The sequence below is a fragment of the Musca autumnalis genome, unplaced genomic scaffold, assembly GCF_047663935.1.
Source record: "Musca autumnalis isolate F117 unplaced genomic scaffold, ASM4766393v1 scaffold_1, whole genome shotgun sequence".
NCBI classification, from domain to species: domain Eukaryota; kingdom Metazoa; phylum Arthropoda; class Insecta; order Diptera; family Muscidae; genus Musca; species Musca autumnalis.
The window spans coordinates 182751744-182778566 of record NW_027411644.1 but is presented as its reverse complement, the minus strand read 5'-3'; the positions used below and the strand labels follow the sequence as shown (position 1 = coordinate 182778566).

Below are 26823 nucleotides of genomic sequence, written 5' to 3'. Positions count from 1 at the left end.
CAGACATGGCGTGGAATACCTTTGAACGCAGCGAGCTGTCGAAGACTGCTTTATAATCGACAAAAAGGTGGTAGGTGTCGACCTGCATCTCTTGGGTCTTCTCCAGGATTTGCCGCAGGATAAATACCTGGTCAATGGTGGACTTGCCAGGTCTAAAGCCGCATTGGTATGGTCCAATTATTTCGTTGACCATGGGCTTTAGTCGTCCGTACAATATTCCTAACACTATCTTGTAGGCGATAGGGAGAATACTTATGTCCCTATAGTTGGAGCATAAAGTCTCAACTCCTTTCTTATGGACGGGACACAGGATGCTCAGGTTCCAATCGTCGGGTACGCGTTCTTCCTAATCAGCGTGTCGCCTCCGGTTTTAAACAGCTCGGCTGGTAGGCCATCAGCTCCTGCTACCTTATTATTATACCCTACACCACTATGTGGTAAGGGGTATTATGTGTTAGTGCATTTGTATGTAACATACAAAAGGAAGCGAGATAGACCCATAGTTCCTTCTAGGGATATACATAGAATCACTTTCTGAGTCGATTTATGCATGTCCGTCCGTCCGTTCGCAACGTACAGGTCGCATTTGTTCACCGATTTCGCTGAAAATTGGGGAGTACCATTTTTTTAGCCGTCGGAAGATCAAGTTCGAAGATGGGATATATCGGTCCACATTTTGGTATAGCCCCCATATAACGGTACCCCCCGATTTACGGTATTTTGACGTTTTCAGCTACATTTTCAGACCGATTTAGCTATAATTTGACATTTAGGGTTCTTAAGTGTCAATAAACATATATAACAAAACTTGTGGACATAGGTCCACGTTTTGGTATAGCCCCCATATAACGGTACCCCCCGATTTGCGGTATTTTGACGTTTTTAGCTACATTTTCAGACCGATGTAGCTATAATTTAACATTTAGGGTTCTTAAGTGTCAATAAACTTATATAACAAAAGTTGTGGACATAGGTCCCCGTTTTGGAATAGCCCCCATATAACGGTGCCCCCCGATTTACGGTGTTTTGACGTTTTTAGCTACATTTTCAGACCGATATAGCTATAATTTGACATTTAGGGTTCTTAAGTGTCAATAAACTTATATAACAAAAGTTGTGGACATAGGTCCACGTTTTGGTATAGCCCCCATATAACGGTACCCTCCGATTTGCGGTATTTTGACGTTTTTAGCTACATTTTCAGACCGATGTAGCTATAATTTGACATTTAGGGTTCTTAAATGTCAATAAACTTATATAACAAAAGTTGTGGACATAGGTCCACGTTTCGGTATAGCCCCCATATAACGGTACCCCCCGATTTACGGTATTTTGACAGTTTTAGCTACATTTTCAGAGCGATTTAGCTATAATTTGACATTTAAAGTTCTTAAATGACAATAAACTTATATGACAAAACTTGTGGACATAGGTCCAAGTTTTGGTATAGCCCCCATATAACGGTTCATTTAAGTTCATATTTTCGAACTAGCTGTTGATGACATTTGAAGTTCCCACGTTATGTACCGATTTTCGATATTTTGAAGATTCTAGCTAAATTTTTTAACCGAATTAGGAGTTATTTGACATTAAAGGCTCCCATCAAAAACTGTCAACATAGGCCCATGTTTTATTATAACCCCTATATAACAGTACCTCCCAATTTCTAGCCCACCAAAAATTGTCAACATACATAGTTAGATATAGGCACCATAAAAAGGGCCTCCCGAATGAAGCATAAATGTACATAAACATTATCTGACATTTTAACGTACCCACTTAAAGTTGGGGACAGGAATGAAAAGTAATTATTCCATTTTAGTTCAGAATATTTTATGGTGGAGGGTATGAAAAGTTCGGCCCGGCCGAACTTAATGCTTTTTTACTTGTTTTTCAGCCGGTTTATTGCTGTCTTTACCTCATCTTGGCTGGGTGGTATACATTCAATACCATCTTCTGGGATTGGATCTGTGGTATCTTCGTCGAATTCGCTACTATTGGATACCAACAGTTTGGAAAAATGCTCTTTCGATATTCTTAGCACACTATCTGTATCAGTTACCAGATTACCTTGCTGGTCTCTACAGGAGGATGTGCCTGTGCCAAAGCCATCTGTTTGATGTTTCACTCTTTGGTAGAATTTTCGGAATTCATTCTGGCTCCTGTACATCTCGATTTTTTAACACTCCCGCTTTTCCATTTCTCTCTTTTTCTTTCGAAAAGACGTTTCTCTTCTCTCCTTTTCTCCCGATATCTCTCTCGTAAGCTACGCGTTGCTACTGATTGTAAAGTAGCTTTATATGCCGCATTTTTCTCTTCGGTAGCAGCACGACACTCCTGGTCACACCATGAATTCCTTTGTGGAGGTCTCTGGTACCCAAGTATGGATTTTGCGGCTGTTTGCACGGAGTGGGCAATATTTTGCCATTGTGTTGTTATGTTATCGGGACAAGGAGTGCTCTCATTAAGCAATTGGGCTAATTGATTGGAATATGCTGTGGCTATCTGTTGTGTTTGCAGCCTATCGAAGTCCAACTTCCGCGTTGTACGGGTACGTACCTTTGCTGCAACAAGATAGTGGTCCGAATCAATGTTTGCGCCTCGGAACGATCGTACATCCAACACGCTCGGTGATTGTCTTCCATCTATCACAACATGATCAATTTGATTCCTAGTTCTTTGATCTGGAGACAGCCAGGTGCCCTTATGAATATCGAGATGATTAAATCTGGTACTGCTAACTACCATGTTTTTTGCAGCTGCAAAGTCTATCAGCTTCATACAATTCTCAGATGTTTCACTGTGGAGGCTGAAATTCCCGATTGTTGGGTCAAAGATATTCTCCTTTCCAATTTTGGCATTAAAATCGCCTAGAATAATTTTAATGTCATGGGCAGGGTAACGGTCATATGTTTCTTCTAAGCGCTCGTAAAATATATCTTTGGTCTGTTCGTCCTTTTCTTCAGTGGGAGCATGAGCGCAAATAAAGCTGATGTTGAAGAAATTAGCTTATATTCAAATTGCAGCAAGTCTTCATTCACTGCGGTGAAGCTGGATACCAGATGTTTTCGTCTCCGACTAACTACAAATCCGCAACCAAACTCATGCTGTACGTAATGGCAGCTATAATACCGTGCGTCATCTTTAGGTGTTGTTGTGACGCCTTTCCCAATCCATCGTATTTCCTGAATGACAGTAATATCGGTCTTGTACTTTTCAAGTACGTCTGCCAATGCGAAGACTGCACCTTCTCTATAAAGTGTGCGAACATTCCAGATGCAGATTTCGCAGATCATGGTCCTTAAAAAGTTTGCGGGGTTCGTCAACTTTAGAGGGGTTTGTTTTTCTTTTCTTTCGTTTTTTCATAGTAGGGTTACTAACCGGACGCCCAAACCCAAGTTTTTAACGTTCTTATGGGTGAACGCTCGGCACATGTTCGCTCACTACCTATAACGGGTGTTAAAGGCAGTTCCCAGGTGACACCACGGGAATTCATTCATAATTTTGCGTTTTAATTTGACCGATTTCAACTACAGTTCGTTGGTCCATTTGTTCCAAATTTTGGATCTCGGAATATTTGTCCAAACTTTAAGTGATTTCGGTCCACTCCTTCGGGCACCTCCTCCACAAGACTTCAAAATGTTTCGCTAAAATGGTGCGCACTATAAATCTCGAGGATCCAGATCGATTTCTTCGAGACATAAATTAGATTCGAATATGGATTATATCGGTTCAGTCCTTCAGGTACCTCCCTCACAAAATTTCAAATATCTGATTTTACCAAAACTTTGAATATGCTAAAATTACTTCCGGACGTACATAAATGAAGCACCAAGAGGGTCTGACTACACAATTTTTAGGGAAAAGATTTTGGTTATGTAGCCCCTATTCGATCTGTCTATAGATAAAAGTCTCAACTCACACAGGCGGCGGGTATATCTCTGTCGGAAAACCCGACTCGTAGTTTATTACTTGTTTTCGAGAAAACAAAAATTATGAATTTTCATAAGTTTGCCTCCGCTGTGCCGACAGAAGTGATAAATCTTTGGGCATAGTCCTTGGAAAGTTTTCAATGTCATCGAGTCCATATGTATCTACATACTTGTACAATTAATATAGAAATAAGACGGAACAACAACCATTGGGTATCAGTAGTGGAATTCTGTAAATCATTTTTTGAGTTACCGACAAAAATCGTTAAAATTAAAACGCAAAATTATAAATGAAAACTATCAATAAAAGTTGACAGCACTGCTGCTATCGGTAGGATTTAGCAACAGCTTTATTTTGGTTGTTAGCTTACCGAAAATTTCCGTTAATTACCGAAATTATAAGCATTTTAATTTTACCGATATTTGTCGGTAACTCGAAAAATGAGTTACACAATTCCACTACTGATGGAGTTTTTTTTTCGACTAAACCTATTTTGTCAGGACTGAGCTAAAATGTTGCCAAGCTTTTTTTGCTTTGCAAAGCTCAAATATGGTTTTCGTACTCTCAAACAGTACTGCGTGTAGGATTCCGAGTCTATGTGTGGTAGTATGTATCTCCCGACTCCTGATAAAAATTTATTCTTTTTTTCTTAATGTAATTTTCGAATTTTTAGTAGGCTTGCACGTACTCTGTGACTTATGATTTTAAATATTCGATACAAGTGAAAACTGCACTCGAGGACTCAATTTATTTTTCTTTTTGGAGTTATTTATTTCAATTAATTAATTAATGGTATACGTAGTATAACATAAAAAGGGTTTTGAGATAGTTTTTATCAGAATCATTGAAATCATTCAATTGAAAACTTAATAATGCAAAAATTATACAAAATTTTTTTAATGGCACTGAAGTTAGTATGCGATATATGGACATGTACTTTAAAGAAGAAGGAAAGATGTTATGTTCGGGTCGAACTGTTTATGTCCTTCACCACATTAAAACACTGTATATCTCTATTCGACATATTCGCGAATGCAATTCCTTTAGAGAACCAATAGACAAAAACCCCATACGAATCTTGTCTTGACCTCTCCAGCAAACTTGTAGATATGAAAAAGAACAATCCCACGGTACACAGTTGTAAAAAATACCGATCTAGCGTGCAGAAAATCAAAAAATGGACTTGAAGGAAACTATGAAACGCTAGTAAAGTATTGAAATACAGTGTTGACTGTACTCAATGGCATATGCATATGCATATATATGTAATAATATATGTAATAATATATGTAATATATATATGTAATATATGTAATATATATATGTAATAATTAGAAATAGTTAGTTACAAATCGGCCAAATTATCAATAAATTAAGTAAAATTCTCTATCTAAAGCAATTCTTTTCACAATTATGGATAAACATACAATAAAACATCGACTTTTATTTTCTGCACGCCAGATCTGCATTTTTTCCCACTGTGCGGCAGTGGGCTATTCGATACCGGATTGACCCGTAACCATACACCTCTGTGTACACATGTTTGTATTTGTATCGTTTTTCTGTGTTGGGAGAAGCATATCCCGAAATGTCTGCTCCGGATTATATTGGTCCCTGCCGCGTCATTGGAAAACCCAGGACCAATTTGGATGTTCTCAATTTGTAACATCCGCATACACCACACTAAAGTTTCGGTGAGATGCAATAAATGCCGTTGCATTCCATGGGTTGTTCTGGACTGGTCCATGCGAGGGACTACGACAAGGACTATACTGATGCATACTGAGCGAATACAGCGTGGTCATCAGAATACGCAACTCCCTCGCAGTGTTCCCTGCCACACACACAGCACTTAACACCAGCAGTTGTTGTTCCAATACCTGAAAATGCATCATTTTTCCAACTTAATTGCAATGGACACGAAGATAAAATCGAGGAAATAACGGATTTCATGAGTCGGAAGAATGTCAGCAGAAAACCAAGCTTAACAACAACTGCAGCTCATTACGCGTTGCAGCATTCGGTCCTCGGCAATGGCCAGAGGGGTATGGTGCTGGGTCAGCAAATTGCTAGCTCTACGTTTTGCACGGTCAATGAGGACACCCCTAACAGAATTAGCGGAGAGTATCACAGTTCACCAGATATCGTGTCATCTGATCTGACAAATGACCTAGCAATCCGTGGTTTCCTCTGGGTCAGCTTATTGGTCTAGTTTCAGAGAGTTTACTAATCACCGATTCAGAGATTTGCCAAAACCTTCTGATGTTCGGGTAGCAAAAATTATGTTCCGAGACATCATCAGTGCTGCAGCCGCTCCTCATATACAAGTCGAATGCCCGAAGTGAGAGCAGAGGTTCTTAACCTATCGCTAGCCACACACATCGTGCGCGAAGCCTGAGAAATGGACAGGATGGTCCCGATACTGAAGCCAGACAAGGATGCAACGCGACGGAAAATTATTCGTACCGGTCAGAACGCCGCCCTGAGAACTGTAACAGGGTGTCCTCAGTACACAATCTACATGAGGAGAAAAAGATCCTTAAGGCACAACAACATAATGGCATGCTTTCGTTGTAGTACTTGCTCGGGTGTTACCGGGAGAGCCATCCTAATCACCATATGGTGGATAGGACCTCCCCACCCAGGCATGTCAGGAGGCAATAAAAAGCCCAACCCCCAAATTTTTAGGCAAGCATGCTACCCAAAAAAGTCATTCATTTGGAAACAAGTTAGAAACTATCAGTCAGCTGTGCCTACAGAGATATACCCTCAGCCTCGGACCTAAAGAAAAGAAGTAAACACAATACGTCTATACGGTTTTTTAGTTTTTGGGCCAATTTCTAAAGAAGTATGGTCTTACGTTGCCAGAAGAGTAAATCATACAATCAAAATAAGTGAAACGACACAATTTTTTGTCAAATTTACAAACAAAGTTTTAATTGTAAAAAGTATGCATTTCAATGCAGATATGAAAATTTCTGTTACTAAATTTGTTGGTGGCAACTCAACTGGAGTTGGGTTGCTATCCATAATCGACCTCTTAAACTTCACTCTTTCCAAACTTTGTGTGGGAGGTACCCGTAAGAGTGGTCCAATGTAGTCAATGTTCAGACATAATCCGAATCTGTAAGAAATAATACGATGTACAATGTTTTTGTACCAAATCGGTTTCTCCCTTCGAGGGTTATCTTACGTACTACACAGTTTAATTCATGCCCGCGGATTTTTTGGAACTTTTGTGCCATTATCTAAGGAAATATGGACTTGCCCAAAAAATGCGCCGTCGTAAAAGGGACCGCAAGAATAACTTTGATTGTTAGACTCTTTTTTTCCAGATTTTGTGTGGGAGGTACACGAAGGTGTAGTCAATTTACAAACCTAATCTATGCCTTCCAGGCATTCTCATTTCTTTCTCCTCATATTTTAAACCATATTGTCTTTTTTCTCATTCAATTGTAGGTTCGTGGTACGCTTAAATCATGGACAAAGCTATGGTGTGTCCTGAAGCCAGGACTGTTGTTACTTTATAAAAGTCCAAAGGTGAAAAGTAGCCATTGGGTCGGCACAATATTGCTGACATCATGTCAAGTAATTGAGAGGCCAAGCAAAAAGGATGGATTCTGTTTTAAACTCTTTCATCCATTGGAACAATCCATTTGGGCACCAAGGGGTCCCGACAAGGAAACTATTGGTATGTTCAATAATTAACAACAATAATTAAACAAAATTTAAAATTCAATATTTTATTGAATTACAGGAGCCGTGGTCCAACCTTTGCCAACAGCTTATCTAATATTTAGAGCTCCCAGTCAAGCAGCCGGTAAATGTTGGATGGATGCCTTAGAATTGTCATTAAGATGTTCAGGTTTGTTGCTGCGTTCCAATTCCTCACCCGGTCCCAATCAACAACCAGGTGCCATAGAGGCTTCAATTTCACACGAGACTCAATGGTCTGAAGCTGATTATGAAAAACATTTCAACGATCAAGGTAAGTTGTTCCCTACCCGCTTTACTTACGTTTGTACTCTGCTGATGTTATTAGTTTGCAAATTATTCTTTTTACTAAATTTTGAATTTTTTAAATTCCACAACAACAACAAAAAACTCCCAAAAATACTAACACTTAACCAAAAAAAACAACATCCCAAGACAAAGATAAGTTTCCCAAAATACTGCGTAAGTCACAACAATATCTCACTGTACCAACAATAATGGATGAAGGTGGTAGTACTACTGATACCAGCATTTATCATCCATCACGTTCACAAACACCACTATTACAACAACTCTATTTAACCGTGACCCATTGGGAACGTGTAGTGGCCTCAAATGCCCATCAATTGAAAAAGGCCAAACATTTGCCAAAACTACGCCGATCCAAAAATAATATCGATGTCAGTGATGTCTCTAGCGTAGAAAATTCACCCAAAAAAAGTCCATACAGCTCTTTGAAATTCTTAAAGAAACGCAGAGGGACATTGCTGAAATCGGCATCACTGCGATCGATTAGAAGGAAATCAACATCAACAACCTCTTCCGACGAAGAGGATCTAAAAACAATAATGTCAATGCGTCAGCTAAGTTCAAATGGATCATCGAGACCAGTTAGTGCACCACCGGGTATATTTTGAAAAAGAAATTCCAATTCAAATAAAAAGAAGTATTATGCTTGTTCGGCTGATTCATTATTAGTAATGGCTAATGACATTTTCAAATCTCAATTCATAATTGGAAGAATTAAGAAGGATAGACTTTGCTCGACTCTCTAACATTTACGTATTGTAATCAAACACATTCCTCTGAATGTTTTTAGAAGGAGGCTGGGCTATTGTTAACTTGCAGAAATGCAGGATAACTTAGAACTCTTAAATTAGTCACATATTGCTAAATAAAGACTTATCTTGTTTTTTTTTAATCCCCATTTGTTAGGGTGCTCATTGAGCACTGTTCGCACACCTTCGTACGCTACAAACACTTTTCCTTGAGCCTAATTACACCTCTTGACTCTTTCTATAACCGAAGATTATATAATCTTCATTATACAATAATAATTAGTAATATGTATATTTATAAACATCCTCATTTACGTTTTATGCTAGTTCATGGCTCCAGACTAAAGCTTTATCGGTAACATAGTCAATAATTCTTGTTTTAGTCTCTAAAGGTGAGAACACAATCAGCTCTTAGCTTAATTTTCCATCTTAGCTTATTTCTTCATTAGGCCGCTTATTTCTTGGTATCACACATCGAATGGTAAAATTCATGGGCGCTATAAACATAATTATTGCAATATCTACATAAATAAAAATCAAATGTCGTTCGTAGGTAATGGCATCAGTTGACCGATTTCGATAATTCTTTCTGTAGAATGTGCGCCATAACCCGACTTGGGTTTTTATGCAAAGAAAATTTAACCACGCCTACTTTTACACCCATTACACATTTTCAATTTTTATCATTTCTACAAAAACTACTGAACCGATTTTCATGAAATTGCCAGGGAAAGTACAGGGATGTCCCCCGGTTAAAATAGGCTACAAATTTAGTTGAATTCCGGAAGGGCCGGGGTACTTCCCTTATACCCTATTTCTTTTAAAATGCTATATAAGCCAAACTTATGATTTGGAGCCAAAATAAATATGTAATATCTAGAAAACTGATTACCACTCCCACACATTTCAATACATATTTTTCCAAAACTACTGAACCTAATTTCATGAAATTTTTAAAAAAATGTTCAGGAATGTCCCTTGGTCCAAAATGCTATATATTTGTAAACTAATTTCGGGGGCCTATTGTTTTCTAATCGCTATATTTGCTAAACTTATGAGTGCATCGCTTGCAAATTGCGATGGTTGCGCCCCGATCAAAAATAACGATATATTAACAAATTTCCTTAAATGGTGAGGTTCAACGGTCCATAAGCGGGAGAATTAGATTTTAATTTTTTTAAACTTTTATAATTAGACTGCTTTATTGTAAAGACATGGGACGTTGACGATAATAAATCCTAAGCAGCATCAAAGTCCATAAGAGATAAGGGTTAGAAAGGTTACAGACAAAATCTGTTGATAAATTTAAAATCCTCCTCGGTTTGACAATGGACCGAAGTAGTGAAGTGGAAAATATATATTTTAGAATTGTCAAGCATAAAGTCCATAATACTAGTTATGGACTTTATATAAAACTAATTACGGCGGGCCAGCAACGCGGACCGGGGTCTGCTAGTATCAAATACAATTCAATTTTTATACCCTCAGCCTTTAGGCTAAAGAGGGTATTTACACTTTGATACGACCAAAAATGTGCCTCATTGAAATAATGGTTTTAGAGCCCAAGTATGTTTGTACGATATCCGTTTCAGACAATTTTGAGTAAATCTAGCAATGTCCGTCCGTCTGTCTGTCTGGCTGGCTGGCTGGCTGGTGCGCACGATAACTCTCGAACGGATCAATCGATTCGGCTCAAATTTTGGGTATCGAATTATTTTGTCCAGATTCGATTTAAGGTCGAAGATGGGCCATATAGGTCCACTCCTTCAGGTACCTCCCCCACAAATGTTCAAAAAACGTCGCAAAACTTATGCGCACGATAACTCTTGTAGGGAATAACCGATTTGGTCTATACTTTGCACATCGTGTAATTTCCACCAAACTTAGATGAGGTTTCAATATGGACTCAATCGGTCCACTTCTTCGGGTACCACCCACACAAAATTTCGGAAAAGTTCAATTTAGGACCTGGTCTCGAATCGCTTTGATTTTTGTTTACGCAAGTTGTATTCGCTGTCCTCTATACGACACTGTAAGTTTCATTAGGGGCAAGTCCATACTTCCTGAGGAAATAGCCTGAAAGTTACAAAAAACCCTATGATACGTGTGTAGTGGTTGGAGCGCAAGATAACTCTCGAACGGATCTGCCGATTCGGTCCAAAATTTGGCTTTCGTAATATTTTGTTCAAACTTAGTTCAAGTTCAAAGATGGATTATATCGCTCCACTCCTTCCGGTACCTCCCCCACAAAAGTTCGAAAATGTTCGGAAAATTTGTGCGTACGATAACTCTTGAAGGAAGTAACCGATTTGGTCATTACTTTGCACATTATAAAATTCTACCACACTTAGATGAGGTTCCAATATGGACTCAATCGGTAAACTCCTTCGAGTACCTCCCACACAAAATTTCGGAAAAGTTCAGTTTAGGACCTGCTCACGAATCGCCTTGGTTTTTGTTGTAACATCTTGTATTCACTGTCCCCTATACGAAGGTACAAGTTTCCTCAGGCGCAAGTCCATACTTCCTGAAAAATAGCCTGAAAGTTGAAAAACAAACTCTGTGACACCATGTTTATGGGTGGAAGCGCAAGATAATTCTCGAACAGAAATGCCGATTCCGGCCAAAATTTGGCCTTCGTAATATTGTTTCCAAACTTAGTTTCTGTTCGTAGATAAGCCATATCGGTCCACTCCTTCAGGTACCTACCCCACAAAAGTTCAAAAATATTCGGAAAAATTGTGCGCACGATAACTCTTGATGGAAGTTACCGATTTGGTCCATACTTTACACATTCTCATAATATCTACCAGATATAGATCAGGTTCGAATATGGACTATATTTGTCCACTCCATCCCGTACCTCCCACACAAAAGTTCACTTTAAGACCTGCTATTGAATCACTTTGATTTTTGTTGAAGCAACTTACATTCGCTGCCTCAATTACGATGGTAAAAGTTATTTCAGGGGCAAGTCCATACTTCTTGAGAAAACAGCCCGAAGGGTGTAAAAACCCCCTTTGGCACACCCATGGTCTATGTCGGTCCATTCCTTTAAGTACCTTTTCCGCAAAAATTTTGAACTTTAATCCTAATCAACATTTTTGTCGGTTCATACGACAAAATTTTGAAACCCTCTAAATACATAAGTTTTTTGTGAAAAAAGTGTTTCAATTTGCCCAGGCTGAGGGTATATCTCTGTCGGCAAAGCCGACTGATACTTTTTTACTTGTTTAATATGAATTGTTCGTAAATAATTAGTTCCGAAGCACGTGTTTAAAGTTGTGTCTTTTTACTTTTTCAGTAATAATAGGTTTGTCTGGTTACTCTAAAATTTTCAACAATTTGTACCAATTGTTGCTGGAAGTCGTCTGTTTACACAAAAAACCAGCAAAAGAGAGCGATTCGAGAGAGACATTTTGACAGTTCTTTCACTGAGAGTTTGCAAATTCTTTCTGGACAAATTTCTTCTTGCAACACCTTGCAACTCTTCTTCTTCCTGAAAACAATCAAGCATCTGTTTTTAATTTTTCGTTGGTTTATGTTATGAAGAAAACATTTGCAAAGTGGAAAAATCCTTTTTTGGTTCAATTTCTTTTCTATTTTAATACAACATGTTTGCTTCCTTTGGTTCCTTTATTGGCGAACAAATTGTTCTGTTTTGGCAAGTCAGCTGATTGCTTGCTGGTTTTTGCTGGGAAGGTGTCTGTTTACTTTTTACAATTTTCTAGCAAAAGAGAATAAAAACACCTTACTCTCTGAGAAAGTTCTTGCTGGTCAATTCTTGCTGTGAAAGTAACCAGACAGACCTAATTATTCAGTAACTTCTTTTCAGAGAGTAAGAGAGATTTTAACTCTTTGGTACGAAAATAGAGAAAAAAGTAAAAAGACAGCATTTAGTAAACTTTAGCAAGGTAACAGTTGATTACCAAAACAAAAACATTGGCGCCAATGTATGTATGAAAGAAAAACGAACTCCAAAGCAATGCAATAGTTCTTCAATTTTAAGCAAAAATAAATATAAAATAATTAATATATTAATAAAATAATCAATAAATATAGCTGAATCGTAATATTTATAGTATTTTTTCACAAAAAATCAGATAAACATTGAGCTGCTGACCATTAGCATATGATTCAAAAACAGCTGATCGACTTGCTAAATGTTGCAAAAATTAAGCCAGGCGAATAATTCAAAAGTTCAAAAATGTGCAACTTTGTGGCCTGAAGCCTCGCTTCGTAGTGGTCTGTCCTATTGAAAACAGTACAATTTCTCATTTGCGCTTTGAAGCGAGCCGGAAAAAATAAGCAACAAAAATCCATTGTGTTCTCGCCTTAAAGGCCTCGACACATAAATGACTTAAGACCAAGTTCGACCTAAAGGCCTCGACACATAAGAAGCATGGCATTCTTCTCATCCTGACGTCATATCTGATAAAAGACTAAAGACCAAGTTCGACCTAATAAAAAGATTTCAGAATCACATTTGAATTAAGGCCTCGACAAATTGGATTTTCCTTGCCTCGGAAGATATCTTTGGGAAACTATATTTCAGATAATCCATTCTTAGGTGCCGAGAAATACCAGGCATGCTAATTTTATATCGTTCAAATCCTGGAGAATAATATACAGAGGCAGATCTATATTTATAATCTTGTTGTCGACTTTCTTTTGACAACCAATACGATACGATCAAAGGTCAAACCATAGATGTTTCCCAGGGCAACTCTTAAGACGCTTGGAGGGTATCGGAACAATGAAATATTGAACGAATCAAGGTTGTCAGTGAACCTAAAACGGTGGCCTAGAATTGGGACTATGAACTTTAATGTAAGGCGTTGAAATTAATCTCACGGGTTAATGTTATCTCGTTAATATTAACGAATTCTAAAATAATATGAAATCGCATATCTTTCTTTCTTTCCTCTCGAATTAAACTCCCATAAGTGCTTTTGGTGAGCTCAAATCTCTTTAACGGGGCCCAAACTGAGTTTTGACCTTAGTCACGTGTGGTGACGTTACGCTGACTGATCCGAAGAATTGCGCAAGTCATAGCAATCGACAGTTTGTCGAGCACTCCGGGATTGACAGGGCGAAGAGAAGAGTACAACGTCACATTCCTGCCGAGGATGAACCACCACAACTTACAATGGATGATGTTCCGAATGTAACCAGGAACGCAAAATCATCCAAAGCGATGGGGCCCTAATGGAATCCCTCTGGTAATACTGAAACAGCAAGATGTGCCGGGAGTGTTCCATTTGAATTGCCGGGTTGTCATCTATTTTAGGGGTTAATGTTGATGCACTTGTAACGAGTAACCGTAACTTTATTTCTCCTATTCTTTCTACCCACAAGGGTTCCGAAGACCCCAAGGATGTCCGGGGCCGGGTCCGGCTTTAGTTGCCCTAGGTCGGCTCCGACTACACATCGCAGAGACCCCCTTCCCATCCGCCACCCGGGAAGTCGAGCCTAGTAGGAGAATGGCAAATTCCCCTAAGCGGCAACACATGGAGTGAAGAGAAAGAAACCTTGTTGACTACTTATAACGCGAAAGGTCGTTCTGTGTGCGCCAGTATGGTCCGCGAATATAAGTGCAACGCGATGGAAAAAATATTCAAACCTTTCAGCATGCCGCACAGTGCGAAATATGGGAAATTTAGTGGAACTTTACTCAAAAATTAAAGTACATATAACTAATGAGGTTCTTCTTTAATTCTATTGCTAAGAATTCCATGACTAGTTAGCTTTGCGATTTACCCCGATTTATTTTCTTAAAAAATCGCTTCTAGCTTTGCTTAAGTAATAAAGTGATACAAACAAATTGTACGTTAGTTGACTATAGTTTTTGTTGCTGTTATAATTCTCGACAATTTTTTGATTATTTGGCGTTTATAGATTTGTAATATCTAATTTAGTTTGTTGTAGTTGCTATTCGTGCTTTTTTGAAAGTCTACAAAATTATTTTTTTATAAGTGTTGGAGGTTTTTTTAATGTATTGTGGTGAATTGCGGAATAAATCGCACATTTTCTGAGATGTAGGATATTTTTCTATAGACAAACCAAAAATTAGCTGCAGGTTCGCGCAGGTTTGCGAGATATGTGACTTTTTCAGAAAGTCATTGGAATATTCATATAACTATAAATTTGATAGAAGAACCGGCATTAGACGTCAATGTTGGTTTCGTTAGTACCAAAATGGGTTCACCAATACTAAGAAATGTTTCTTTTAATAGTTTTATGGCTATTCTTGCGAATTTCATTCACATTTTATAGAAAAAATGGTCAAATTTGAGCAGTTTTCTCAGGACATCGTTAAGTACCTAAAACAAAGCATAGTTGCACCAGATGCTTTTAGGTGATATACTCATTTGCAGAACCGTGTAATAAGATAAACATATCCTCAATCGAAACGTTCAATTTGTAAAATTTGTGTTATTTCAATGACACTATACTAAAAATAAAAAATCTCAAAAAAATTTTTTTTTCATTTACTAACGTATGTGGATGGGGGGAAGGGCCAAAGCAAGGATCTATGCTCTGAATTGTTTTTTAGAATATTTTCTATTCAATGAAGACAAATTTTAAAGTAAACCAAACTCGAATAGCAATAATTACCTAACACCATTTAAATATCCCAAATGGAATGGGGTGTCCCTCATATTGGGGCTATAGCAAAACGAGAAAATACGTTGCTAATATTTCGCAAAACGGTTTTCTACCTACGGAGAATATAAAATACAAAAATGCAAACAAATAGATTGGTAAATGTGCTTGGAATCTTTAAAATATGTTATATTGGTCGGTACCGCTCAATGGAGGCTATACCTATACGCGAACAAATATTCACAATATTTTGTACATATGTTCTCTATCCACTGAAACCCCAATATACCAATTTGCAGCAAAATCGGTTGAAAAATGAACCTAATACGTACAAACGGTCACCACCGATATGTGGGGGCTATAGGAAACCGCAGGTCTATGTGGCCTATATTTATCCACATACGACCATCAATTTTAAAAAATATTTTTGGAAAGTTTTAGTAACCTACGTTCTTCACATTAAAAGTTATGAGTAAAGTTCCACTAAAGTGCCCATATTTCGCACTGTGTGCCGCCCTGAGAAATGCAACAGGGAGCCTCCTCATGCCTTCAGTGGACCATCTACATGAAGAGACAACGTTTCATCCAGTACAGCAACACAACGAAATGCTTTCGTTGCAGTGCTTGCTCGGGTGTTACGTGAGAGCCATATTAATCACCAGCCATATCAGGAGGGATCTTTATGATCTAGAAAGAAAGATCCAATGTTACAAGAGAGAACACCTCGCACATATGTGAATGTGGTCTTCGGAGAACATCCCTAATTTATCGCAGCTGAGGAGCGTCAGCTGCTACAACAAATCAGAGAAGTTTTGGCTCAACATCGCTCATGGTGTACCAGTTCTTATAGGACAAGGATTGATGACACCGAAGAAAACATCTGTCTAGCATGTTGCACAGGCCCGCACGATACACTGCAGCTTTTCAACTGCCCTTTTAAACCTATTCAACTGACTCCAATAGCTGGTTACAATCCAACGAAACAACTACATTACTACAACTGGAGATAGACCCAGTGCCAGATTAGCAAAAATTTACATACAAACATATCATATGCTGTTACAACAACAACACTTAGTTTGGTTTTTGTTGAGACCAATAAATAACATTAATGGAGATTTTTTTATGCATAATAACGAACACTTACGACTATTATGTATTATCGTATTGATATAAAAGTGTATTCAGCCTCAGGCTTTAACATGACCCCAGCAATATTCATCTAAAACTTTCTGGAGCTTGTTTGAGCTTTTCCATCTTTCAATTTAAGCGCAACCAATTTCATTTCTTTAGATTTATTCTTGAGGCCACTGCCTGATTCTCAAAGCTCTCAAGGTTTTTGCCGTCCCGCTATCTGCTCCACTTCCCCAGATAAAGCGTGCTTACCTTTGTGGATTCCTGACTGACTGTATTCCGTCAAAATACACAAAAGGTTTTTTGTGATTTATAACAAATACGGACTAAAATAAGAATTTGCTACTACTTGGAGTGACAATAAAAGAATTGCAAAAATTACCAAATCTATGGTTTCTTGGAGAATTACTAAAGTTGTGTTCCTTAATAAGTTGTCTATACACATTGGACATTCATTTTAATGAGCTTCGTTTACCCAAAATGAAGGCTCGGCATGTTCCACGCAAAGGGTACTGGTTCCCAATTTTTGATATCAGGATATCAGGATTTTGGGGCGAGGTATTTATGAGTTTAGTGTTTTTATATAACATCAGCAATTTACACAATTAAGATTAATATGTCATAATCTGACCTTTGGAATGGTGTTAGTTGAACTTGTTTGAGCTTTCTGGAACCCTTTTACTGATTTTCAGAATAATGGCTACTAAATATTTCCTAATGATGTCAATGGGGATGTCTTCCCAATCATTATTATCTCGGTGAACCCGATTTCGCATACTTTTTTGCTTGGTAAAGAATATACTACCCAAAAATTCGGTATTCCAGCTTTTCAATAAAGGGTTTAATTTCCATATTTGATGGGTTCTATTGGATTGGATTGGACAGACAACTTCTAAGCACCGTCAAATCAAGAAAAACCGCATACCTGGGACATCTGATGAGGAATCACAAATACAAGTTTATACAAGCCATTATAAAATGTAACATAGAAGGACACAGAACAAGAGGCAGAAGAGAGACATACTGGCTAAGAAACATTCAAGAATGGACAGGATACAGGGATGAAACAAACTTATTACATGCTGCTAAGAATCGAGAGCTGTCAATAATTTCATAATATAAAACATTAAATTGTAACACATATAATATTGTATGATCGCTTATATCCGAATAACGGATCTGCAAATAAAGAAGAAGAAGATTGGATTTGACGCACTTTTAAATATTTATTACGATAGCAGAGGGTAATATCTATCCGTTTAGTAAAAATGAAGTCATTCCAATACTATTGAGAGAGGAAATAGAGCTCTGTTGTCGGTCGTTTCAAAATGCTGCACTGAGAGTCTATTTTCCCTATATTTTGCTGAGGTATTTAGATGTTTTCAAAGCCAAAATTGGACTGTTTTGCATTGGTCCATTATCCGACAATACATATTGAGTCAAATATTCATTCTTTGCATACTTGTCTGTAGCCGATTCCACACTGAATTTTTATTCATGATTAATGACTTGGTACCATCTTTCTTGAAGAATACACTCCAACAGCTACGTAAGACTTTCGAAGAATATCTTTTTTTAGGCGTCCAGGTAATAGTGGAAATGTTTGACATATATGTATATGACGTTACGTTATATAGCGATACAAGCCGTTTCGACATCATAAACTAACCAAATACTCTTATAATATAGATCATATACATAAATACATATATACAAAACACCTTCACTTATTCGAATTCATGTGTTGTATTCATTTCGTTCGCCTTGTAGTGAAAATTGCCATTGTGTCAATTTGTAAGCTAGTCATATTTACAATTAATGTTATAAAAGTCGATTCTCGACTTTTTACTTATTTACCCTTAGATTTGGATGCTGACAGTCAAACAGAGGCACCCGCTGGAGTTATGTCTGGCATAGACACCGATTCAGATTCCGATGGCAATGAAAATGCAGTAGATAATCAATTGCAGGTTATTGATAATGAAGAACCTGTGGAGACACCCTATATTCCAGCACCGGAAGAGGAGATCAATGCGGTAATTATTTCTAATCCAACTTCCTGTTATGAAATATAATAACATTATCCTTCTTTTTTATGCTCCCTTTAGACAAGCGGTGAACAAGTTGAAGAGCTGGCTGAAGAGAATAAAAGTTTAATTTGGTGTTTGGTAAAGCAAGTCCGTCCAGGTATGGATTTAAGTAAGGTGGTGTTGCCCACATTTATATTGGAGCCACGTTCATTTTTGGATAAATTAGCCGATTCATATTATCATGCTGATATTCTGTCAAGGTAAGACAATTGAAGCATGTTTATTTGAATATGATTTAATTTTTTCTCTTTCTCTCCTCTTTCAGGGCTGTTGTTGAAGATGATCCATTCACACGCATGAAACTTGTTGTCCAATGGTATCTTTCTGGATTCTACAAAAAACCAAAAGGTCTTAAAAAACCCTACAATCCCATTTTGGGTGAAACCTATCGCTGCTATTGGGAACATGAAAATGGCAGTCGCACTTATTATATTGCTGAACAGGTCTCACATCATCCACCAATATCGGCATTTTATGTTACAAATCGCCAAGAAGGTTTCTGCATTAGTTGTTCCATCTTGGCCAAATCGAAATTTTATGGCAATAGCACTTCAGCAGTGCTAGAGGGTGTGGCTACGCTGACTCTCTTGCCGCGAGGCGAAAGTTATACACTAACCACACCTTATGCCCATTGCAAAGGTATTCTCATGGGTACGTTATCTATGGAATTGGGTGGCAAGATAAATATCGAATGTGAGAATACGGGCTACAAGACGGAACTCGAATTCAAGCTGAAACCTTTTTTGGGCGGTGCAGATAGTACGAATGTCGTGGCGGGTAAAATACGTTTGGGTAAAGAGACACTAGCCACAATTTCGGGTCACTGGGATGCTGAGATGCGTATTAAAGACACCAAGTCGGGTGAAGATGCAATACTATTTGCCGCTAGCAAAGAAACAATGATGAAACGTTTGAAACGTTATGTTGTGCCAATTGAATCACAGTTTCCCAATGAATCTGAACGTTTGTGGAATTTGGTGTCAGCTGCCATTAGTCGAGATGATCAAGTTGGTGCTACCGAAGAGAAAACCGTTTTGGAAGAATCCCAGCGTAATGCTGCCAAAGAGCGTAAGGCTACGCTAACCGAATGGGAACCGAAGCATTTCCAACAGGATATTATGACAGGAAAGGTGGGTCATAGACAAGCTAAAAAAAATAGAAAAGGAGTTAAAAAATTTGTTTTTATTTTCAGTGGATCTACAAATATGCCGATCTACGTCCTTGGGATCCACGCAACGATGTCAAACAATATGAATGGGATTATAAGGTATTAACCAAGACCCGTCATCAGGCACCCATGGTACGAACAGCAAGCATTGTTAGTGTCGATCCAATGCACATGATACGAAATTGTGCTTCTGAACAAAGACAATCATCGTTGGCCATCATGAAGGCTAAACGTAAAAATAAGAAATTATCTAAGCTATCATCAAATGATCCAAACAATTCGGATTCAAGTCAGTCCCAAGAAGATCTTAATGATGTTTCATCACACACTGTCAGAAAGTAAGTAGACAAAACACACAAAAATCCCATTTTCCGACACCGATTGTTAATTTCTATATGTATGCGATTCGATAGTAGTCATATTGAAACAAAGGAAACCAAAAAACTCCCAAAAACGACAATTTTCTTCAATTTTAGAAAGTACGTAATTTTTGAAAAATTTCTAGAGCAATAAATGGCTACTTCTCGAAAACTATAACAAACATTATGTTCATTGTTTTTTAGGTAGGCAGGATTTCTAACTTTATAAATATATTACCGTAGCGTTTACACACAGTGAGCTTATTTTTTTCCTCACTTACTAAATTATAGTGAAATTCCAACTTTAGTAGACTAGATTTTTTTTCGGAACAACCTGGAACAATGTTTCGTATCCGCAAAAGATACCTGCGAGTTTTCTCTTGTCCCGCTCCGTCATTTAACACTTTTTAAATTAATTGAAATTACATGGGAAAAATGTGTGTTTTTCCAAACCGTTTGCCATATAATTTATAGCATCTTTACACAAATAAACTTTGTTAAATATGTATATAGTATGTGAGTTTTATGAAAAATCAAGGAGTGTTTTTTAATTTAAAAAAAATCACATTTTTAAAAAAAAAATAAATTATTTAATTTTTTTTTTGTAAATATTTTCTTTTTTTGTAGTTTATTTATTGAGGGTTAAGCGTTTTTAATAGATAGGAATATATTAAGAACAATCACATTTTAATGAAAAATATTAATAAAACTCAAAAATTTAATATAATTACACTGTACAACACAAAAAATAATTACAAGATTATGAAAGAGGACCGAAAAAAAGAAGACACGTGTACCGGCGTTTTGAAAGTTTACGTCGAGAAGTAACCTAAATAGGCGTGACAAGTTCCGCCCATTTCTACAGGTTTTGAAATATTCGACATCAGATTCCTTGGAATCCTTGCATTTTAGGTATAAAGTGTCTTTGGGAATATTACTGACAACAATGCGGGGTATATTTTTATGAAAAAAGGGGGTCTTTTTGGTTCATTTTTTCAAAAAAGTTTGAAAACTCCTTTAAAATGAGATCGTATCAAATCAACAAAACACCCAAATATTTGTTGAATAAATTTGTTTTGTTCTTTTTTCGGGTTGATGCATGAAAGTAACATGAAATTTAGTTTTAGACGAAAGTTGTTAAAAGAAGAAATATTCTACACAAAATTTCACTATAAGTCCCAATTTACATTAGGCGAGTTTACTTGCGGCAATTGTCAGTTTGTAGGTGAGAGAGGGGGCTGAGAGGCAAAGGGTTACCATATGCCTCACCTCTCTCTCCATCAAACTGACAATTGCAGCAAGTAAACTCGCCTAATGTAAATTGGGACTAAGTCCCAGAACAAACTATATATCTAAGTAAAATACTTTGTTAAGAAAATTACTTTAGATATTATAGGTAGAAATTATTTGCTAACCTTTAAGAATCTTAATTGAAATTTATTCCATTCTTAGTCAAAATCTCCTAAAGTACTTCACTTTTTGGGGATTGTGCCAAAAGAAGAAATGTTCCAAATCAAATTTCATTATGAGTCTCTAAAAAAAAGAAATTAGTAGCTATAATATTTAACATCTCCAGGAGCTTTCGCTTTTCATATATGATTTAGGACCATATTCTACCGTTGTTATTCACATTTTCGTTATCTGCGGTCACAAAATATATTTTATTGATGTTTTTTCTAAATAAATTCTTTCAGAAGATTATGCGTGCTCGATCCAAACTGTTTTTGAAATATCTATGGTGAATATACATATATATGGAAAATATTGATAACCCAGATCGGACTTTGCAAAATTACGTATTTTAGTACAATAAACTAAAATAACGTCATCAGGATAAGTCATAGATTCCTGATATTGTATGTGAAAATGCGGGGATAGTCTAAATTTGATGTTACTTTCATACATCAACCCGAAAAAAGAACAAAACAAATTTATTCAAAAAATATTTGGGTGTTTTGTTGGCAAATTTGATGTATATATTTTCTTGATATATATTGTAAATACATATTTCATTTATTTGGCGACATATACTGAAATTTTATATAGAATATTTTTGTCTTTGACGTCTTCTGTCTAGAATGAAGTTTTGTGGCACAAAACGTAATAAACTCAGATAAAGTACAGCATTAACCCTAAAACGTGATTTTACTTTTGGCAGATTCCTGGCGTTTAAGTACGATTTAGAATTTTGGTGTATTCGGGGACCTATAGTAAAATTTTATGACAAATAATTTTGTGGAATATTTTGATTTGATACGATCTAATTTTAAAGGAGTTTTTAAACTTTTTGAAAAAATGGACCAAAAAGACCCCTTTAGTGACTCGCATGAGGGTTAATTTTTTTCATAAAAATATACCCCGCATTGTTGTCCCTAATATTGCCAAAGACACTTTATACCTAAAATGCAAGGATTCCAAGGAATCTGATGTCGAATATATCAAAACCTGTAGAAATGAGCGGAACTTGCCACGCCTATTCAGGTTACTTCCCTACGTAAACTTTTAAAACGCCGATACACGTGTCTTCTTTTTTTCGGTCCTCTTTCATAATCTTGTAATTCTAAAAAAAAGTTCAATTTTGTTGTATAGTGTTATTATGAAACGTTCAAAAGTTACAGAATTTTGACCAAGGATAAACGATTCCGAACCACTGTGCGACGACCGTCTCATCCTTTGCAGTTCGTTCATATTGATCATTATGTAGGATATATTTCAAATTCTTTTCACTCTCATTAGGGATAAATTTTCATACTTTTATGCTTCATTAAATTTCGTAATATATTAATAACTTTTATATTTGTTCGTTTTTATTTTTAGATTAATGTTAGCTGTTGATCAGTTAAACAGTGCTTTAGACGATCACAAACGTCAACTAGTTCAGATCAATACCAAATTGGAGCGTTTACAATATGCACCACCACATCATAATGAACATTCATCATCTGTATGGGGTGTGATAACGCGATCCATACCACAGCCGTTGGTCATACGAGCTTTAGCTTATGCATTTGCAGCTTTATTAGTAAGCCTTTGCCTAAAGTGGCTTTTATACTAGTTAACATTATTACGGAAATTTAACTAAGATAATAAATTATTCGGTAAACAAAAACATACATAAATACAAACATGTATTTAATATAAAACTATTTAAATTAATTAAAACTAATTCTATAAAAATAATGTTTATAAAAAACTAAATTAAAAAAAGAAACACAAGCATATTATAAACAAAACAACAAAAACAATGAAAATATATTTTTTCATTAAATCCTAAGCTTGAAGAAGTTTTCACAACATAAGTTATGTCTAAAATATGATTTTTAATAATTTTAGTCTTAAAAAACGTGTGTGGTTTCAAAATAAAATATTGTTTAGATTTTGACAAAAGAACACTGATTATAATATGTATTTATATAATTTCAACAATATGTTATATACATATTTATTATAGATATATACTTGTTTCAAATTATGTATTATAAATATTTTTTGTAAATTTTATTTAGTTTTTCAATATATCTCTTTATGTAAGCATTAAGTTTTTAAACTACGATTTGTAATTTGTTGTCCTTTATAGGTATATACTTTCATAAATTCCTCTTTATGTACATTTCCTTATTTAACATACATATTATGTATATTATAATGTATCAACTTCCTGTTATAGTGCTCTCTCTTTCCCCCTCGCTATCATTCGTTTTAGCTAATAAATTAAAACAGTACCATTTAAAAATACATATAAAGTTTATAAGCACTTGGCACCTTAAACAAATGTTTAAAAATCAATTTTTTTAAATAATAATCACTTTGAATTTAATATATCTTTTGAATTGTACATTCTAAGATTAACACAGACAAACAAAGAAAAAACAACAAAAACTTATGTATAAAGTCACTGTTATAATAATTTTATTCGGTTACAAAATTCCAAATTCTTTAATAAATTCCAATTCCAATGAACTTATTCCGTGTTTTCATTGTGTTAAATGTATATTAGGGGGCCCGAGAAGAAGGGAGACACTATGATACTTATACGTTTAAGGCATAATGTCTCAATTATAAGAAAGTTGTGAAAAATGATCGGACGGAAATGTTCACAAGTAAATTCCATTTTTTTGTGATGATTGTATAAAATAAACAATTCTGTAAATTTTGGAATTGGCTATAGGGTGTTCAAAACCGGAACCGGTTACCCGGTTTTTCGTTAAAAACCGAACCCGGTTTTCATCAAACGAAAAAATCGGTTATCGAAAATGTTGGTTAACCGGTTTTTTAAAAATAGTAATATTTTCAATATTTCATTACAATATTACTCTTGAAAGTAAAATAAATTCAACTAACATAAAATACGGCAAATTTCTAGGTGCCAAATGTGTTTAAAAGTGAAAAGTATTTTGTGTAAAATGGTCTTAAAGCAGCGTCAGGCACCATACTTTTCTATTGCATACTTTACGGGATGTCATTGTGTGAGTGCATGCTTTTTCAATGGGTTGAATTGTGTGTGTGGAGAGAGCAACGTTAAATGAGCGCACGTGGGCGCTCTCTCGCCTGACGCTGTCTTAAACAGTGTTGCCGTTTTGGGCATTTCGGCCCAATTTGGGCCGAATAAAAAAAATAATTTTTAATTTTGGGCCGATGGGCAGCCCAAATCCCTTTTGGGCCGTTTTTATGCTAATAATTTTAAACAATCTATACTTATAAAAGAGTTCAGTAATGATGACTCACTGACTGACTGACTGACTGATTCATAATCAACGCCCAGGCTAAACGGCTGATGCTGGAATCTTGAAATTTTGAGGGAGTGTCACTCTTGGAAATTCGAACTAGAACGGTACTAAAAGGTACCAAATATGGTACCCTCAGTATTAGGCAAACGCGAAGAGGTAGAATTCTGAAATTTGGAATGAGGTTCACTGATGTAGAGTTAGAAAGGTGTACCAAAGGGTTTTTGGAAATTCGAACTATAAGTGTACTAAATTTAGTACCAATTGGTATTACGTGAACGGATAGAGCTAAAATCTTGAAATTTGGAATGAAAATCAAGGTTTAGAAGATGAGTTGATATAAGGAGGTGGTTTTGAAAATGTGTACTCACGTGTACGAATAGTACTAAATTTGGTACAATTTGAATTTGGGTGAACCGATAAAGTTGAAATTCTGAAATTTGGAATTACTATTACTGTTGGAGTGTAGGTTTGAGATATGGAGGCAGTTTTCGAAATTCGTACATATGAGTACGAAAGGTACTAAATAGTACCAAATAAGGTACAATTTTGATTTGGGGAACGGATGGAGCTGGAATCCTAAAATTTAGAATTAGGATTACTGTCGGAGTGCAGCATAGAGGCATTTTTAAAATTCGTACGAAAAGTACTAAATGGTACCAAATTTGGTACAATATGAATTTAAATGATCGGATATAGCTGGAATAGTGGAATTTGGAATTAAGATTACTATTGGAGTGTGGGACTGGGATACTTTTGGAAATTCGTACTTATGGCAACGAAAAGTACTATATTCGTACTTGTGGGTACAAAAGGTACTGAGTTGTACTAAATTTGGTACAATAGGGATTTGGGCGAACGGATCGAGCTGGAAACCTGAAATTTGGAATAAAGATTACTGTTGGAGTGTAGGATTGGGGAAGTTTCGGAAATTCGTACTTATGTGTATGAAAAGTACTAAATGGTACTAAATTTGGTACAATGGGGATTTGGGTGAAGAAAAGAGCTGGAATCTTTAATTTTGGAATTAAGATTACTGTCGGAGTGTAAGATTGAGATAAGTTTGGAAATTCGTACTTATGGGTGGTAAAAGTACTAAATAGTACTAAATTTGGTACATTTTGGATTTGGACGAACAGGATGAGTTGGAATCCTGAAATTTGGAATAAAGATTACTATTGGAGTGTAGGATTGAGGTAGTTTTGGAAATTCGTACTTATGAGTACGAAAAGTACTAAACGGTACTAAATTTGGTACAGTTGAGATTTGGGTTAACATAAAGAGCTGGAATCCTGAAATTTGATATTACAATTACTGTTGGAGAATAGGAATGAATGAATGGTAGTTTTGGAAATTCGTGCTTATGGGAACAAACAGTACAAAATGGTACTAAATTTGGTATTGATTAAAACTATTTGTGTTTTATATCCTTTCCGCATACGAAGTAGCGGGCACTTTGCTAGTATTTTATAAAATATCAAATGTTAGTCTTTGGGCTATTATTACATGCTTAGTTTTACTATTGGATGGATTTGAAAACGTAAAATAAAGCAATTTGGTGGCATTAAAAATATAATTTTCACATTAAAACTTAATGCCAAGAAGGTCCTCCTAGTAATTTAATTGCCACTTTTAACTTTTAGTTACCCGGGTTTTAAAATATATATTTCGTGATACTTAAGTATTTGGTAAAGATTCATGCATTGTGTTCATACATAAAAAAAGTTCATAATACGATAAATTGGTGGCAACGGAATCATGCCATCATGCTAGTGGTGTTTTCTATTTTTGGCATATATTTTACCTATAATTAACAACCTTAAGAATGAATTCCAAGCAGATAGTTCAGGTTTATCCTATTTATATCCGAGTGTCAACCCAAATTGTCTTTTTTATAAAAAAAAAAATAAATAAAAAAAAGCATCAATATATTGACATTGACTACAAAAATAAAACGTACCTGCTCGAAACTTCATAAATATTTGTATGCACAAAAGCAGACAATTACATTTATGCACTCTTACTTAACAGAAAATG

At 36.1% G+C, this 26823-nt stretch overlaps 1 protein-coding gene across 21 annotated transcripts in view; it reads left to right on the top strand.

Annotated features, from left to right (window-relative positions):
• The window catches only part of Orp8 (Oxysterol-binding protein-related protein 8), a 119427-nt gene extending 95405 nt beyond the window's left edge, over positions 1 to 24022 (top strand). For 11 of the 21 annotated variants that reach the window (XM_073959161.1, XM_073959157.1, XM_073959164.1 and 8 more), the window contains 7 exons: positions 7393 to 7624; positions 7691 to 7921; positions 18309 to 18481; positions 18554 to 18735; positions 18801 to 19665; positions 19728 to 20041; positions 22880 to 24022. In XM_073959161.1, the coding sequence (XP_073815262.1) occupies positions 7393 to 7624; positions 7691 to 7921; positions 18309 to 18481; positions 18554 to 18735; positions 18801 to 19665; positions 19728 to 20041; positions 22880 to 23117 (2235 nt within the window). In that variant the 3' untranslated portion in view covers positions 23118 to 24022. Of the gene's footprint in view, positions 1 to 7392; positions 7625 to 7690; positions 7922 to 18275; positions 18482 to 18553; positions 18736 to 18800; positions 19666 to 19727; positions 20042 to 22879 lie in introns of all 21 variants that reach the window. The other 10 variants (XM_073959159.1, XM_073959156.1, XM_073959162.1 and 7 more) reach the window with 1 other exon arrangement.
• Positions 24023 to 26823: the final 2801 nt, after the last annotated feature.